The sequence below is a fragment of the Lampetra fluviatilis genome, chromosome 4 (assembly GCF_964198595.1).
Source record: "Lampetra fluviatilis chromosome 4, kcLamFluv1.1, whole genome shotgun sequence".
Taxonomy (NCBI): domain Eukaryota; kingdom Metazoa; phylum Chordata; class Hyperoartia; order Petromyzontiformes; family Petromyzontidae; genus Lampetra; species Lampetra fluviatilis.
In genome coordinates, this window is record NC_136278.1 from 18,191,100 (window position 1) to 18,209,590 (window position 18,491).

Consider the following 18,491-nt stretch of genomic DNA (forward strand, 5'->3'; position numbering starts at 1 on the left):
GACAGACCACAGGGATGATTTCATCACTCTTATTGATGCTGTTGCTGTTGTTGCTATATCGGTGTTGTTTGTGGCTGTGCAGGGCCGTGGTCGCCGCTGACCCCCCCTCCCCCTTGCGACGTTCAGTGCCGCTTCCCAACGCAGCAGTGAAAAAGTGGCGAATGCCTCGGCACCGCGCTCCACTCAGATCAGGCTAACAGAAATAATCCAAAGAGTTTTTTTTATTAAATTTTCTCCTGTGGAATAATAACCTTGAGGTACTCCTCCCCTTCGCCCTCCCCCCATGACCCCCCCCCCCCCATGACCCCCACCCCTCTCTCTGTCTCATTGTCCACTTTTCAACACGATGAGATTCAGGGTTCGGGTTAAACAATATGTCCACATGAAGGAAACACAAGTGCAAAGCTATCCCGACCAATGTCCCCCTTCCACCCACCCCCTCCACACCCCACAACCTCCTCCCCCCCCTTCCTCCCACCACTTTTTAGGTAAATCCCTTTCGCAGGGATGAAAATACTGTGAAGGTTTCCACATCCTGAGCGCAGCCCGCACCGGACGCCGGAGAAGACGCAGAGAGGGAAATAAAAACGGAAGGGAAACTGATCCTATGCAGTTTGTTTTACGTGTACTGTACAGCTGCTACCAAGTCCAATATATATTTGTTTATTTATATAAAGCACGCAGCGGCCCCTCATCTCGGGCAGAATTCTAGGCAGGCAGAATCGACCAATGGCGCCCTCGCCGGAACGGCAGCGCGAAGGCAACGGTCAGCACTCCCCCGCGGTGTCCCTCGGCCCCGCGGCGTCCTCTCTCCTCTGCGGCGTCGTTCTCGTCCGGGCGCTCGTTCCGCGGTGTCTTCTCGAGCCGTTCTCGTTCAGCCAGCCGGTTTTATCTCCAACATCGCGATTTCCCTTAAAATATATATACGAATCGATCGTTCCTGCGTGGCGAACCCTCCTCGCTCTCGGGCCTCACTGCAGACGCCAGCCCGGCGGGCGGGCAGTTGAAACCTCCTCCGCCGGCCGTCGGGTTCCCAAGCGTCCCTCCGGCCGCCACCCTGTCGCGATCCGCAAAGCCCGCAGGCCGCAACCCGCTCGGCGGTCCAGGCAGCGGGGCTGTGCGAGCCGTCGGGAAAGGGGGGGCGAGCGAGTCTCTCTGTCGTCGTCGTTTGGTTTCTCAAAGCGGCGAGCGCGGCGCCTTCAGGCGTTCTCCATCACCTGGTGCGGGAGGCTCATGGCAGAGCCGTTGATGAAGGAGCCCTGCTTCTCGCGGCCCTTGAGGATGTAGGTGATGAGCTCGCCCTTGCCCTTCACGAACACGGGGCCCCGGCGGACGAAGCGGAAGCCGTAGTCCTTGAGCACCAGGTACGTCTCCTCCACGACCTGTGCGAGGAAGAGCACGGGACAGCGTGGGTCAGTGTCGGGGACGCACGACCCCCGAGCTCTCCGCGAGTGGCCCAAAGTCGGTCGGGCCCGTGCTGGGGCCTGACGACGTCAGAATCAGAATGTTTATTTGGACTGGAGGAAGAATCCGATGAGCTATAAAGCTATTTTTTACAGATGTGCAGTAGGGGCAGGTTAGAATGTTACAACAACAAACATTCCTCTTACCAGGCAGGTAAAGCTCACCGAGCTATTAACTTATTTTTCAGAAGCGACCTGGCCACAAATCATAGCCCAACGAAATGGCTTATCGTGTGGATGTTTGTTTATTGCAGCCAAATACTCTAAATGCGTGATGCCGATTCTACATGTGGGGGGAAAAACTGGAGGACCCGGAGAAAAAAATTCACGTGCCCACAGGGAGATCACGCAAACTCCAAATATACAGCAGACGTCGGGGTTGCGATTGAACCCCCAACCTTCTGCATACCAGGTGAGGAATATAACATGACACCACCGTGGCGCCCTTTAAATAAAAGCCTGTACTGAGCTGAATGTGTCCTCGCTGTCCACACTCCCATCGCCACGGTGAGCTCCTGGGCGGGGCCCGGAAACCAGCCAGCGTCCTGGCCAGTTGCCTGCGTGGCATTACCAGCACTCGGTCAGGCCTGCCTCCTCCCCCTTCTTCACAGCTCTCCGCCCCCGGGCTCTTGCGGCCCGGGGTGCCGTGGTACGGTCCGTGGCACGGCCCGCGGCGCCTGCGCTTCGCGCTCACCTGAATGTTGCCGATCTGGCCGGTGGACTCCATGCGGCTCGCCACGTTCACCGTGTTCCCCCAGATGTCGTAGTGCGGCTTCCGGGCGCCGATCACCCCGGCGAGCACGGGGCCCTTGTTGAGGCCTGAACACAAGTTGAGGGTAATGCCGTCGGTCGCGGCGACCGCCTAACCCTCGCGTGCGGGCGAGCGCCACGGCACGGAACAGAAGCGTCCACGCCGCGCCGCCACCCCCTCCGTCTCCCCACCGTCTCGCCACCTTGGTGCATTGCGGCTCTGGGCTCGCGCTCCATCTTGAGCCGGTCGACAACTTCTAATAGTCACGCATTATCCCTGAGTTGAAAACTCTCTTTCAAGACCCGCGTCGATGACACGGCCATCAGGGTAAACGCTCAAAATTGGAGTCCCGTACAGAAGCAAATGCTCCACTCCACCTCGACGTCCCACCTGCATGCAGTTAAAGACACCATCCCACCCATATCTGATTATTGTGACACAGTCTAGCACCTAGCTTCTGAATCTACCCTAACGCCGCTGCTCAATTCCATCATTCACTTGGAGGCTCATCCAAGATGCTCACCAGGAGGCCACTCGCGGAACCGTTCCCTCGCTGTCCCATCAGCCTCCACGTGAAGGTGTCAACGCCACCCATCAAATGTCAGCACTTATGTGTATGTGTGGTGAACTTCGCTCGCACCGTACGTAGCCAACCGTGCTAATCGGAGGTGCCTACAATTGTCTTTGTTAGTGTCTCTAATAGTCTTGATTTGAAGTTTTCGTGACTACAGGAATTCATACTCTCTGGTTATTTCGGTAAAGTCACGTAGGTAGAAAAAATAATAAAAGAAACACGACGTTTCGGTCGCAACACAAGCGTCCGTCATCAGGTGAGAAAATTATCTGCTGTTGTGGCTTTATATAGGCACGGTAGGACGGGGGGGAGGGGGGGGGAGGAGTTTTGTCGAGTTGTGGCTGCAGGAGATCATGGGGAGAGAGGGGTGAGGGTTTGTGGCGTGCAGAGACGGGTGGGGGCTCCACGCCACAAACCCTCCCCCCCCCTCTCCCCGTGAACTCCTGCAGCCACGACTTGAAAAAAACTCTTCCCGCCCCCTTCCCCCCCTCCCGTGCCTATATAAAGCCACAACAGCAGACCGTTTTCTCACCTGATGACGGACGCTTGTGTTGCGATCGAAACGTCGTGTTTCTTTTATTATTTCCTCTATCTACGTGACTTTACCGAAGAACCAGAGAGTATGTCTCTAATAGTGCCTTTGAGTGTCTCCGTTAGTGTCTTTGAGTGTCTCTGTTAGTGTCTATGAGTGTCCCTCTCCCTTGGCGTCTGTGCCGGGTTTACCGGTGTTCTCGGCGTCTGTGAGCCCGTACCTATCCTCAGCATGAAGTTGTTGAAGGACTGGTAGTTGATGTTCATCAGCGCCACCTTCATGGCCAGGACAAAGTCGGCGAGGTCGGAGAGGTGTTGCCAGCGATCCCGGTCCGAGAGCTCCGCGTCCTTCTGAGGGCACACCACACCGTCACCGCCCTGCCTACCCACTACCTGCCCGCTCGCCCACCTGTCTGTCCGCCGATCCACCGGCCCACTCACTGCCCGCCCACTCCCCGCTCGCCCGCCTGCCCGCTCGCTGCCCGCCTACGTGTAGTAGGGGGGTTTCCTGCCTTCAGGAACCATTGTGTGTGGGTGGCTGCCATTCTTAAAGGGTCCCAGTTATCGGCCAATAACATGGAAGTCGATTATAAATTTCAGTTGGTTAATCGACTTAATCAATCAAGCAACCAACCCACCGTGACCGCTCTAGAACCCAGGGCGAGGTGCCCCAGAATATCCAATTTTTTCACAAAAAACCCCGCCAATTATTTTCATGACCCCCGCATTTTTGTCCATGTATTTATTTATTAATTGCAAAATAAATGTCAAGGATTGGTGAAAGAACATCGCCAAATCCGCCGACTTCTCTAACCCAACTCTGCGGCAGCCCCTATGCAATCACAGAGCTCAACCGGGGCCAGCACACGACGTTCCCGCGTGGTGCAACAGCAGCAGCAGTAGCAGCAGCAGTAGCAGCTGCAGCTCCTGGCAGCATAGCTCCGCAGCACCCCAAGCCCAATATAGCATGGATGGCTGAGCTGGAGCCTCCCACCTTGGCGCCTGTGTGGTAGCCGTTGCTGGCCGTGTCGTGGTTGAGCCCCGAGGCCGCCATGTAGGTGCTGCCGATCGTCTTGATCTTTGTGATGTTCTTGAACTTCGGCTCGTCCAGCAGCTGCGTGCCAGCATGAGCAGCAAGCAAGTAGATCGTCAGCATCATCATCATCATCAGCATGCAAATCATCATCACCATCACGGATAAGAATTCTCCAAGGATACTTTCTGTCGAGCCGCACAATACAACTAGCGTGAGAGCTGACATGCGGCGTGATGCCGCACATGGCGTGACATCTTGCCACGTGCACACGTGGCCGCGCATATCCGTCCGTCTACAGCCGTCTCATCTCTTGCTCACTACGGGACTCCACTCGGTGCAACCGCACAGCCTGGCAGCTCCTCTTGAGCCTGGGTGCCTCAGAACCGACAGAGAAAAGACAGCAGATGACCACCCAACACCCCCCCCCCCCCGCGGCCCTTTTTGTTGCGAGTTCGGGGGCCCGTCGAGCTGCTTGGGTCGGGGCCCTGAGCCTGAAACCACGCGGAGAGGGGGATAGCGGGCGGGTGGGCGAGCGAGCGAGCGGGCAAGACTCACGGCATCGAAGTCGGAGATGATCTCATTGAGGAAGCGCAGGCACTCGATCCCGCCGTTGTTGATGTTCTCCTCCGTGTAGAAGTCGGAGAAGTTGGGGATGGAGGCGAACATGACGCCCACCTCGTTGTACGAGTGGCTGTACAGCTCCTGCATGGGGGGTGGGGGTGGGGGGTGGAGGCGGCAGCGAGAGGAGCGTTCGTCGCGGTGCCTTTGACCGCCATGTTCAGGTTTGAATTGATTTTGTTGAACCGCGTGACAGTGCTCAAGAGAGACAACTGGGGGCATTCGTTTGCAGGCGGGCGAGACAATGGCAACAACAAACTAATAACGTGCACAGCCACAGACGAGCAGCATGGCAGCAGCCACGCGGCCAGCCGATGCCAACACGTGCCAAAGCTCTCCAGTTCTTTACGTATCAAGGTGCTATCGGCGAATCAATGAGCATTTCCACGTGGGAATACACCTGAGCAGCTGGAGAAAAGGCCCCACTGAGCTACGTGACTCTTTTCCAGAAGCGACGTGGCTATCACAAATGATAGCTCAACGAAGTGGCTCATCATCGTGTGGACATTTATAGCAGTAGCCAAATACTCTGAACGTGCGATGTTGATTCTAAACGTGGAGGGGAAAAACCGGAGGACCCGGAGGAAAAATTCACGTGACCACGGGGAGAGAGACACGCAAAACTCCAAATATACAGCAGGCGTCCGTCGGGACCTCCTGTATATTAGGCAAGGTAGTTAACATCTGGTCTCATCCAGAGTCACCTCTTCCATGATTTACCTCGTCCACGAGTCACATGTTGAGCCACGAGCAGGCTTGGTGGTGGGGCGCTCACCTCGTCGCGCTTCTTGGAGCCTAGGAAGTGTCGCGCCACGTGCTCGGGCAGGATGTTGGTGACGAGGGCCTCGTTGCGACGGCGCATCTCACTCACGCGGTCCTTCTGCTCGTGCACGTCCATCTTCCACAGGAACAGCGTGCGGGCCAGCTTCTCCACCTGCTCGCACGTGCGTGCACGCACGTACACCGGTACACACGCAGACATGTACAGATGTACACACGTACACACACACGTTTATACATGTACACGCGCAGATACGTACACGCGCAGACACGTGCAAACGTACATGCACAGACACGTACACGCGCACATGCGCAGACACGTACACGCGCACATGCGTACACATGCAGACACGTGCAGGCGCGCAAACACAGACGACTTTAACATACAGGATTTTGCGACTGAAATTATCGCTGATAACATTTATTTATTTTTACCGAAACAAGGAGGACTTCTTCACAATTCCGCATAATCGCCCAATGAAGCCGGTTATGTAATCACCAGTGAAACGTCACGGTGCTCGAATTGTAAATGTTGTGGATTTTACTCTCCAACACACTTCAGTAGCAGATAATTGGCACGTTCTATGTACGTGACAAACCCTTGCTGATTGGCTGTGTCGGGTGGTGGTGGGTTTAACGACACATTTATATTGACGTGATCTAACCCAAGAAACCTCGATTATGGATGCAGACAAGCATACACCTGGCCACAAATGATAGCCCAACGAAGTGGCTTATCACGTGGAAATGTATAGCAGCCAAATATTCTGAATGCGTGATGCTGATTCTAAATGTGGAGGGAAAAAAACGGAGGACGCGGAGAAAAATCCACGCGACCACGGGGAGAGAGACACGCAAACTCCAAATATACAGCAGCAGGCGTCAGGGTCGGGATTGAACCCACGACCTCCTGTATACCAGGCGAGGTAGTTAACATCTCTCCACTGCGGTGCACACACACGCACGCTGGAACGGCTATGGAAGGAGCAGCCGGATCCCACGCCACAGCGGCGGACACTACTCACGTGCCGGTTGAAGCAGTAGAGGCTGATCATGATCACCAGGATCATGGCCGTCATGGAGTACTGAGTGGGCACCACCGTGTCTCTGCACCCACGCGGCACGCGCAGACGGCACGGGGACAGCGTCGCGCGCTCTCACCACGCACATCACCATCGTCGTCATCACATCATCATCATCATCACCATCATACACATCATCATCATCACCATCATACACATCATCATCATCACCGTCACACACATCATCATCATCACCATCATATACATCATCATCATCATCACCGTCATACACATCATCATCATCACCATCATACACATCATCATCATCACCATCATATACATCATCATCATCACCATCATACACATCATCATCATCACCGTCATACACATCATCATCATCATCACCGTCATACACATCATCATTATCACCGTCACACACATCATCATCATCATCACCGTCATACACATCATCATCATCATCACCGTCATACACATCATCATCATCACCGTCATACACATCATCATCATCATCACCGTCACACACATCATCATCATCATCACCGTCATACACATCATCATCATCATCACCATCATACACATCATCATCATCACCATCATACACATCATCATCATCACCGTCATACACATCATCATCATCATCACCGTCATACACATCATCATTATCACCGTCACACACATCATCATCATCATCACCGTCATACACATCATGATCATCATCACCGTCATACACATCATCATCATCACCGTCATACACATCATCATCATCATCACCGTCATACACATCATCATCATCACCGTCATACACATCATCATCATCATCACCGTCATACACATCATCATCATCACCGTCACACACATCATCATCATCATCACCGTCATACACATCATCATCATCATCACCATCATACACATCATCATCATCACCATCATACACATCATCATCATCACCGTCATACACATCATCATCATCATCACCGTCATACACATCATCATTATCACCGTCACACACATCATCATCATCATCACCGTCATACACATCATCATCATCATCACCGTCATACACATCATCATCATCACCGTCATACACATCATCATCATCATCACCGTCATACACATCATCATCATCACCGTCACACACATCATCATCATCACCATCATATACATCATCATCATCATCACCGTCATACACATCATAATCATCATCACCGTCATACACATCATAATCATCATCACCGTCACACACATCATCATCATCATCATCACCATCATACACATCATCATCACCGTCATACACATCACCATCATCATACACATCATCATCACCATCACTGTCATACACATCATCACCATCATCATCACCGTCATACACATCACCATCATCATACACATCATCATCACCATCATACACATCATCATCATCATCACCGTCATACACATCATCATCATAATCACCATCATACACATCATCATCATCATCATCACCACCGTCATACATATCATCATCACCATCACTGTCATACACATGATCACCATCATCATCATCACCGCTGAGTCTGTCGCCGCGTCCCCGCGTCTCACATGGTGTCGTGGTAGCGCGCCTCATCGTAGGCCTTGTACAGCTGTTTCCACGCCACCGTGTTGATGAGACCCCACACGATCGAAACGCTCAGCATCAGCGTGATCTTCACCATGTGGCTCACCTGGAGACACGGGGACATGAGGACACGGGGACAGCGCAATGCGCGGATGCGGAGATGCAGGGACACAGAGAAACAAGGAGGTGGGGACGAGTGAGTGGGTGGGTGAGCAGATGGGTAAGTGAAGGATTGAGTGAGTGGGTGAGTGAGTGAGTGGGTGGCTGGATGAGTGAGTCGGTGGGTGAGTGGCTGAGTGAGTGGGTGAGTGAGTGAGTGAGTGGGTGAGTGAGTGAGTGGGTGGGTGAGTGGGTGGGTGAGTGGGTGAGTGGGTGGGTGAGTGGGTGAGTGAGTGGGTGAGTGGGTGCTTGAGTGGGTGAGTGAGAGGGTGGGTGGGTGAGTGGGTGGGTGGTTGAGTGTGTGAGTGAGTGAGTGGGTGAGTGGGTGGGTGGTTGAGTAGGTATGTGAGAGGGTGAGTGGGTGAGTGGGTGGGTGAATCAGTGGGTGAGTGGTTAAGTGGGTGGGTGAGTGGCTGGGTGGGTGAGTGAGTGAGCGGCGACGGTTCGTGGCGGTACCTGCACGAGCATGCTGGTGGCCATGAGTGCGAGCACCGCGATGAACGAGTAGTACTTGGGGTAGCGCAGGCAGCCCAGCATCTGGGGCAGCAGCGTCTGACCCCCATAGCAGCTCAGCTGTGGACACAGAAACACACACTGAGACTTGGAGACACACGGACACGGGGACACTGAGACACGGGGCCACCAGCATTAGGGGGAGATGGAGACACTGAGACACGGGGACACTCGGACATGGGGCCACCAGTGTTAGGGGGACACGGAAACACCGAGGCACGGGTCACTCGGACACGGGGACACCGAGACAGAGACACGGGTCACTCGGACACCGAGACAGAGACACGGGTCACTTGGACACCGAGACACGGGGACAGAGACACGGGGACACAGAGACACGGGTCACTCGGACAGGGGGACACCGAGACAGAGACACGGGTCACTTGGACACCGAGACACGGTGAGACCAGTGTCAGCGGGACACGGGGACACTGAGACACGGGGAGACTAGGACATGGGGACCCAGGGTCAGAGGGACACCAGGGTCAGGTGGAGATGGGGACACGGAGACACAGGGACACTGGTACATGGGGACACAGTTAATGTTGATGGCGAAGATGGTGTTTGAAGATAATAATTATATTAATAGGGATATTGATGATGGTGATGTTGATGTAGTGATGGTGGCGATGTGGATGTCGTGATGGTGGTAATATGGATGATGGTGATTTTGGTTATGGTGGTGATGCAGTGATGATGGTGATGTTGGTTATGGTGATGATGTTGTCAATGGCGGTGGTGATGTTGTTTATGGTGGTGATGTTGGTATTGACGAAGTAGTGATGGTGGTGATATAGCGATGGTGGTGATGCAGTGATGTTGGCGATGGCGGTGATGCAGTGATGTTGACGATGGCAATAGTGGTGATGTTGGCGATGGAGGGGATGGTGATGTTGATGATGGTGGTGATGGTGATCTTGCCAATGGTGATGTTGGCAATGGTGATGTTGGCGATGTTGACAATGGTGATGTTGGCGATGGTGATGTTGGCGATTGCGGTGATGGTGATGTTGGCGATGTTGACGATGGTGATGTTGGCGATGGTCGTGTTGCTCACGATGTCGATGACGTCGGCCACCACAAGAACCACGATGGCCGCCATGGCCCAGCTGTTGCGTGCCCAGCGCGTGCGGTCGAGCCACGCGGAGAAGCGAACCAGCCTGGCGGGGTAGGCCTACAGCACCATCATCACCATCATCATCAACAACATCAACAACAACATCAACAACATCATCATCACCACCATCATCATCAGCATCATCACCATCATGACCATCATCATCAACATCATCATCACCACCATCATCATCACCATCATCATCAACAACATCATCAACAACATCACCACCATCATCACCATCATCATCACCATCAACATCACCACCATCATCACCATCATCACCATCATCATCAACAACATCATCATCATCATCACCATTATCATCAACAACATCACCACCATCATCATCATCAACAACATCACCAACAACATCATCATCACCATCAACATCACCATCATTATCAACAACATCAACACCATCATCACCATCATCACCACCACCATCATCATCATCAACAACATCAACAACATCAACATCACCATCATCATCAACAACATCAACATCACCAGCCTGGCGCGCTACGCCTACAGCACCATCAGCACCATCATCACCATCATCACCATCATCACCAACATCACCATCATCATCAACATCACCATCATCATCAACATCACCATCATCATCAACAACATCACCACCATCATCACCATCATCATCAACAACATCAACAACATCAACAATATCAACAACATCACCAGTCTGGCATGGTACGCCTAAGCACCATCATCACCATCATCACCATCATCGCCACCATCATCAACAACATCATCACCATCATCATCACCATCATCACCATCATCATGATCAACAACATCACCAGTCTGGCAGAGTACGCCTACATCAACCTCATCACCATCGTCATCACCATCATCACCATCATCCCCATCACCATCATCAACAACAACATCAACAACATCACCAGCCTGGCGGGTTACACCTACAGCAACATCATCACCATCATCATCATCAACAACATCAACAACATCAACAACATCAACAACATCACCAGTCTGGCAGGGTACGCCTACAGCACCATCATCACCATCATCATCACCATCATCAACAACATCAACAACATCATCAACATCTCCAGCCTGGTGGGTTACACCTATAGGACCATCATCACCATCATCACCAACAACAACAACAACAAAATCAACAACATCACCAGTCTGGCAGGGTACGCCTACAGCAACATCATCAACATCAACAACATGAACAGCACCACCACCATCATTACCATCACCACCATCACCAACATGATCACCATGACCACCATCAACATCACCACCAACAACAAGAATAACAGCTATTCGCCATGAAGTGCCGGTGATGTCCCCACGGTGTTTGTGCCCCCTACTGTGCCAACTTGCTGTGCTTTAGCCACCCGGCGCTCCGCTCGTTGATGTGAGCGTCGCTCCTCTGCCCTCCGTTGTTGTTGGAGGGCGACTGCCTCCAACTGCCCAGTAGCGTCCTTCACGAGCCTCCTCCAAAGAGGCCGATTTTGACACTGCTGGTACCAGTCATCGGCAAGTCCACTCAGCTCCACATCCTCCTGTACCACATCACTGCATCTCTTCTCTAGCCCGTGCAGTACCCGTTTAGCCCCCTCGATCCAGCTGAACAAAAGCTGTTTAGGCATGCGGTGGCTGGTCATGCAGTGGCTGGGCATGCGGTGGCTGGGCATGCGGTGGCTGGGCATGCGGTGGCTGGGCATGCGATGGCTGGGCATGCGATGGCTGGGCATGTGATGGCTGGGCATGCGGGCTACATGACCCAGCCAACATAGCCTTGCTTGCCGGACGAACTCACCGATGGGACTTTGTCCAGATGTTTCAAGGATTTGTGAGCTCCTCACACAATCCAGCCTGGTTAAACCCAGGATGGATCGTAGGAAGGCCAGCCAAAATGTTTCTAACCGGCAAAGATGTTCCATTAGGGGGGTCCACGCTTCGCAAGCGTAGAGAGAAGGAAGGGCACGAGAAGACCTGAAGCTTCGAGTGGAGCGACAGACCAGGTAGCTTCCACACAGCGTTACGCAACCGATGAAAAGATAATTCGGAGTGAGACCTCTGCTGTAAAACTGGAGCCGGTCATGAGTACACTGCCCAGGTATGGGAAACTCTCCACTCTCTCCACAACTGCCCCATCACCAATCTGTAGATTTGGGGGTGAAGTGTCTGATGATACAAAATACCCAGCCAGGTGCTTAGTTTTGGTGGGGCTGATGGTAAGGCCCCACCTCTTAGTGGCATCCTCCAAATTCAGCAACAGCGCCTCCAATGCCTCCTCTGAGTGAGCAGCAATTACCAGATCATCAGCATGCATAACATGGTTGACCAATAGGGAGGCATCCCTTGACTGCACCCGGGCATCGATCAGCCTCCCATTGTATCTGTACCAGATGGAAATTCCTCTGGTACAATCTTAATTTTAGAACTTTCCTCTGGTACAGCCATCCAAGGCTTCACGAACTACGTGGTCGTAATATGTTAAATAATGTGGCAGCCAGAGGGCATCCCTGTCGCACCCCAAGGTGAAAAGGGAATGGCTCCGACTCCTGGCCACGTAGTTTTACCCAGGCCATCAGGAAGGTCCTTAATGATCATGAGCAGAGAGTCAGGGACTCCGAAAGAACAAAGAACAACCCAGAGGCCAGGCCTACTGATGGCATCATAGGCCTTGACCAGTTCAATAAAGCAGAGATGTAGGTCTTGTTTGAATTCCCTACATCTCTGCTGTAGTGGACGGACAGAAAATATGGCATATGTGTAGGACTGCCCTTTCCTGAAACCACATTGGGGCTCTGCAAGCCTCTCCTCAGCGTGCCTGGGAAGAGATATGCCCCTGTAGTTGCTACAGTCTGTGCGGTCCCCTTATTAAAGAGGGGGACCACCAGGGCATCCTTCCAATCCTCTAAAAACCGTACAGTGGTCCAGATTGTTAGTATGTCATGTAGGGTAGTTTGTGCACAAACGCCACCATCCCTCAGCATTTCGCTTGGGCGATCCTCTCTTCCCAGTGCCACCACCATCAACATCACCATCAACATCAACACCGTCAATACCACCATCACCACCTCCATTCGCACACCCCGAGCCCTCAGTGAACACCTCCATATTTGTGAACTTTTTACCGCAGAGGGCAATATAGATATTCACAAGCGATGTTCACTGTTGGGGAAAATCATGAACGATTAATCGTCAAGTGGAAAAACGTCTCATGGTCAGGATGCGCAAGGCCGTCGCCGCTGCTGCTGCCTTCTGCTCTTGGTCGACGGCCCAAGCCTGCCCTAGTCCCCGACCCGGAACGAGGCCCTCGCCGCACCCACAGGCGCAGCCCCTCCAGCGACCCGAGGTGGCAAGACGAGTTCCGTACCTACAACCTCCCTGTTCATCACCTGCCTGTTACTCACCTGCCCACCCCCCACTCACCTGCCCACCTGCCAGTCACCTATCCGCACGCCACTCCCCTGCCCACCCGCTACTCACCTGCCCACCCGCCACTCACCTACCCACCCGCCACTCCCTGCGAGAGGCGTTGGCGGTGCTGCAGGATGCCACAGGGAGATGTTTACCCGAGGAAAGATGGCAGCGAGGCAGCAGACGGTGAGGACGATGAGCATCACGACTCCAGCCACAAAGGTGATGAAGTTAGCGGGCAACCTGTACCACACACACACGTGCACACACACACACGTGCACGCACACGCACGCAGACACACGCACAGACACACGCATGCACAGACATACGCACACACACACATCGTTGCATACACATGCACGGACGCATACACACACACAAGCATACACGCATGGATATACACACGCACGTATACATACACACGCACAGACACATGTATATGGCAGTGTAGCGGTCAGCGCGCTGCGCTATAAACCCGACGACCCGAGTTCGATTCCTGCTCACGGCCAACACCAGTGACGACTTTCTGAACCGGTCATGGGCCTCTCCTAGGTCGACTCAGCCTCAAACGAGTACATGGCATGGTGTTTATACATAGGTATTGGGGAAACAAAGGCGGACAGACGTGGTGCTAGTCACATAGTCACACGACCCGAGCGAGCGTGTGTGTGTGTGTCTGTGCATGTTGCGTGCATGGGGTTGACCCTGCTGGGGCTTCTGTGCCTCAAATATTGGAGGAAGCAGCCACCATCTGTGAGCGATATCAGTTGGGGCACAACGATGGCGAGATGTTAACTACCTCTCCAGGTATATAGGAGGTCGTTGGTTCGATCCCTACCCTTAAGCCTGCTGTATATTTGGAGTTTGTGTGTAGATTTTTCTCGCGGTTGTCCGGTTTTTCCTCCACATTTAGAATCAACATCACGCGTTTAGAGTATTTGACTACTGCTATAAATGTCCACGTGATAAGCCACTTCGTTGAGCTATCATTCGTGGCCAGCTACATAGCTTTGTGGGCCTTACCTGGTAAAATAAAAAAAATAGTCGCAGTAAAGGGTGAAATTGCTGATAACTGGCACCAGTGGTGCCAAGATCAGCCTCTGTGGAGGAGGCTCATGAAGGATGCTGCTGCCACTGGGCAGTTGGAGGCAGTCACCCTCCAACAACAGCGGAAGGCAGAGGAGCGACGCTCACAACGAGTGGAGCGTCGGGCGACTAAAACACAGCAAGCTGGCACAGCAGGGCGCACAGGTGGTTCCTCTGCCAGCCATCTCAGTCAGTCAACCCATGGCAGCTGGGTCTGTCCTGTGACTTGCTGCCAGTGAGCCTTCCACATTTCACATGGCCTCAAAGTGCACCTAGCCTGGAACAAGCGCCGTGGTGATGTCACCGCCACTTAGTGGCAAATGGCGCGGGCTGTTGTTGATGTAAGTGCAGATGCGGGTGCATGTGTGTGTTCGTAAAGCCTGACCGTGTATGTGTGTTATATGAGAGTGAATGTGTATTCGCACGTGACAACGCATGTTTGTAGTGTGTGAGTTTACGCGTGTGTGTGTGATGCGTGTGTGATGCGTGTGTGATGAGTGTATGTGATGCGTGTGTGTGACACCTGTGTGTGACGCGTGTGTTGTATGACGCTTGTGTTCTGTGATGTGTGTTCTGTGATGTGTGTTGTGTGACGTGTGTTGTGTGACACGTGTTGTGTGACACGTGTTGTGTGACATGTGTTGTGACACGTGTTGTGCGACACCTGTTTTGTGTCACATGTGTGTTTCATGACGCGTGCGTTGCGTGACGCGAGCATTGTGTGACCCGTGTGTGTGATCTGTGTGTGTGATGCATGTGTGTGCGCGTGCTTTCTGTGAGCGGCAAAACAACCTCCTTCCTCCTCGTTGGTGCCAGACGGCAAGGCTGTGGTGAGCAGTGTCACTAAGCATCGATCTATTGTTAGAACCGCAGGCATATACAACCAGCGAATTGTGCCATTCCCCTCATGGCGTTTGTAGCCACCACAGCGGCCAAAGGGGGCTCTGGATGGGTGCGAGGGGCTGGTGAACCCCCCACCTTCAATTAATTACCACAAAACCACGAAAAAGAATATCCAGTTAAGCTTGTGCCGGAGGCCCCAGGGGGACAGGTGTCTTTGACATCTCCTGGCCAAACCCCATTTGGCGGAGCCAGGAGAATTCTTACCCTCGGGGTTCCTCCAGAAACAGCAAAAAGCCACTATGGGTGGCCACGTGGAATGTTTGAATGCTCACTGCAAAGGAGAGGCTGCCACTCCTCTGTTGGGAGCTGGACCGGTACCGCTTGGATCTCTGCGGTATTTAGAAGGTCCCGATGGACCGGCTCTGGCTCCTGCCACCATGAGGAGTGGACAGTCCTCTACTCAGGGCAGGAGACTGCCAAACAACAGGGAGTGGTTCTTCTTCTGCACAAAATAATGAAGGTGGCGTGGGAGCATGGCAGTGAGGTGTGGGAAGCTGTAAGCCCCAGGCTACTGTGGGCTTGCCTTCCCATCAACCAGAGGCGAGGAGTGGTGGTCGTGGTAACTCATGTCCCCACTGAAGATGAACATCAGTAGAGAGATGCAGGCAAGGCCAATGAGTCAGATGCCTTCGATGACCTCCTGTTACAAGTGCTAGCTAAAGTAGCCCTCGGGATAGAGTCATCGTGTTGGGTGACTTTAATGTCCGAGTTCATCATCATGCTGGCACCTGGTCTGGAGTGATTGGAAGGCATGGGCCAGATCAGCTCAATAACAACGGTAGGAGGCTGATAAACTTTTGTGCAGCCCACGGGTTTGTAGTTACCAACATGCTGTTCGGGCATCAGCGTGCATCCACACAACATCATGGAAGCACGCCGGTTCCATGCAAGAACACCTGCTGGACTATATAGTTACAGAACGGCCGACGCTGGCCCATTTCCTTGACACCAGGAACTACTGTGGAGCTGATTGGTCCACTGACCATCAGCTTGCCATGCGCCTGCCATTATTTCACTCCGGTGGTGGGTATACACCCAGGAACCCATCCAAACCCACAGTGGCCTGGTTTCAGCTAGCTGATGAAAATTGCAAACGAGAATTTCATCATCGCTTGTAGCTGTGGTTGGCATCATCCCCCACACCTCCTGATGCCGAGGGGAAATGGGCGAGGTTTAGGACTGTGGCTCATGCAGCTGCAATGGCTACTATGGGTACAAGGTTCAAACTTCTCCAGAGACCTTGGCTGACAGAGGAGGTGTTCAGGCTAGCTGAAAAAAGCGACAGGCCCACTCCCACCGTCTACAGCATCTCACATCAGAGAATGAAGAGGCTTACCGCAGCCTTCACTCAGAGATTCAGACAGCCGTGAGGCACTGCAATGATGGGTGGTGGTCGTGGGTTGCTGAGGAGATGGAGTCTGCCTCAGTGGTTCACAATCACAAATCACTCTTTAACTCATGGGCCTCATGAGCCTCAAAAAAGTAACTTGCAGCGCCACACCTATCACCATCATTATGAGAAAGAGAGGTGATCCAATCTTCAACCCTGAGCACCAGGTTTTCAGATTTGATGAGCATTTCTGTGAGGTCTTGGGGGTGGGCAAATCCCTCAGCCTGGAAAATATCATGGGGCAAAGTAGGGATGACCCTGCTGAGGCTGCGGTGCCTCAAAAATTGGACGAAATAGCACCCCCTGTTAGTGGTTGGCTGAGGTGCCATCTGTTGAGGAAGTACAGAAGCCGATCCACAGTCTGAGACCAGGAAAAGCACCAGGCACAGTTGATCTCGATCTTAAATTTGGAGCTTTCGTGACTGCAGGAATTACTCTTTGGTTCTTTCGGTAAAGTCACGTATAAAGATAAAATAATAAATTAAATAATAGCATACGACGTTTCGATTGCAACACAAGCAATCATCATCAGGTATAAATGAAATAGCAACAAAAATTTAACCAGAAAACTATAGACAGACATATAAGCAGACAAATATCACCAAGATACATAGAGAGAGAGTAACACAGGCACAGAGAGGGAGATCGAGTCTGTGGCGAGGCCTTAAATAGACAGAGGGGGATGGGGCGGAGAGAGGGAGGGGTTAGAGAAAAAATTAACATGTCAATGAGTATGGCGACGCGTGGTCAATTACGCAAGCTTGAACATTAGGAAAGAGGGATAAAGAACACACTAAATTAAATAACCTAGCAAAATATCGAAATGTTATGTAATACAACACAGAGAGTCGGTCAACACACAATTAACGCATAGCCTGGTCGATTACGTATTTCAAAAATTGCTAAGTTAGAATTTAAGTGTGAAAATTCCAAAGAGAGACAAAACATAAAACAAGAGGAACGGAGACACACAGACAGAGCAGAACATAAGAACAACAAAAAACGAGTGGAGACAGAAAAAGTACACTAAATACACAGGCAGAGAGAGAAAACAAAAAACCCAGAGAGTTGTGGAGAGAGTGGAGAGTTTCCCATACATGGGCAGTGTGCTCATGACCAGCTCCGGTTTAACAGCAAAGGTCTCACTACGAATCAGTCGAGCGGCAATATCTTTTCATTGGTTGTGTAACGCTGTGTGGAAGCTACCTGGTCTGTCGCTCCGCACGAAGCTTCAGGTCTTCTCGGCCACGGTCATTCCCTCCCTTCTCTACGCTTGCGAAACGTGGACCCCCCCTAATGGAGCATCTCTGCTGGTTATAAACATTTAGGCTGGCCTGCCTACGATCCATCCTGGGTTTAACCAGGCTGGATTGTGTGAGGAGCTCACAAATCCTTGAAAGATCTGGGCAAATTCCCATCGGTGAGCTCCTCTGGCAGGCAAGGTTGCGTTGGCTGGGTCACGTAGCCCGCATGCCCAGCCACCGCATGCCCAAGCAGCTTTTGTTC

The 18,491-nt window shown here is 52.5% G+C and overlaps 1 protein-coding gene across 5 annotated transcripts in view; it reads right to left on the minus strand.

Moving 5' to 3' along the window:
- Positions 1-489: 489 nt before the first annotated feature.
- Positions 490-18,491, minus strand: part of ADCY3 (adenylate cyclase 3) — an 89,874-nt gene continuing 71,872 nt past the window's right edge. For 4 of the 5 annotated variants that reach the window (XM_078855712.1, XM_078855711.1, XM_078855708.1 and 1 more), the window contains exons 13-23: positions 13,761-13,848; positions 10,120-10,236; positions 9,006-9,122; positions 8,375-8,496; positions 6,779-6,860; positions 5,749-5,907; positions 4,911-5,057; positions 4,314-4,433; positions 3,541-3,670; positions 2,158-2,282; positions 490-1,382 (exon numbers count right to left, since the gene is read on the minus strand). In XM_078855712.1, the coding sequence (XP_078711838.1) occupies positions 1,200-1,382; positions 2,158-2,282; positions 3,541-3,670; positions 4,314-4,433; positions 4,911-5,057; positions 5,749-5,907; positions 6,779-6,860; positions 8,375-8,496; positions 9,006-9,122; positions 10,120-10,236; positions 13,761-13,848 (1,390 nt within the window). In that variant the 3' untranslated portion in view covers positions 490-1,199. The remainder of the gene's footprint in view (positions 1,383-2,157; positions 2,283-3,540; positions 3,671-4,313; positions 4,434-4,910; positions 5,058-5,748; positions 5,908-6,778; positions 6,861-8,374; positions 8,497-9,005; positions 9,123-10,119; positions 10,237-13,760; positions 13,849-18,491) is intronic. The other variant, XM_078855710.1, reaches the window with a different exon arrangement.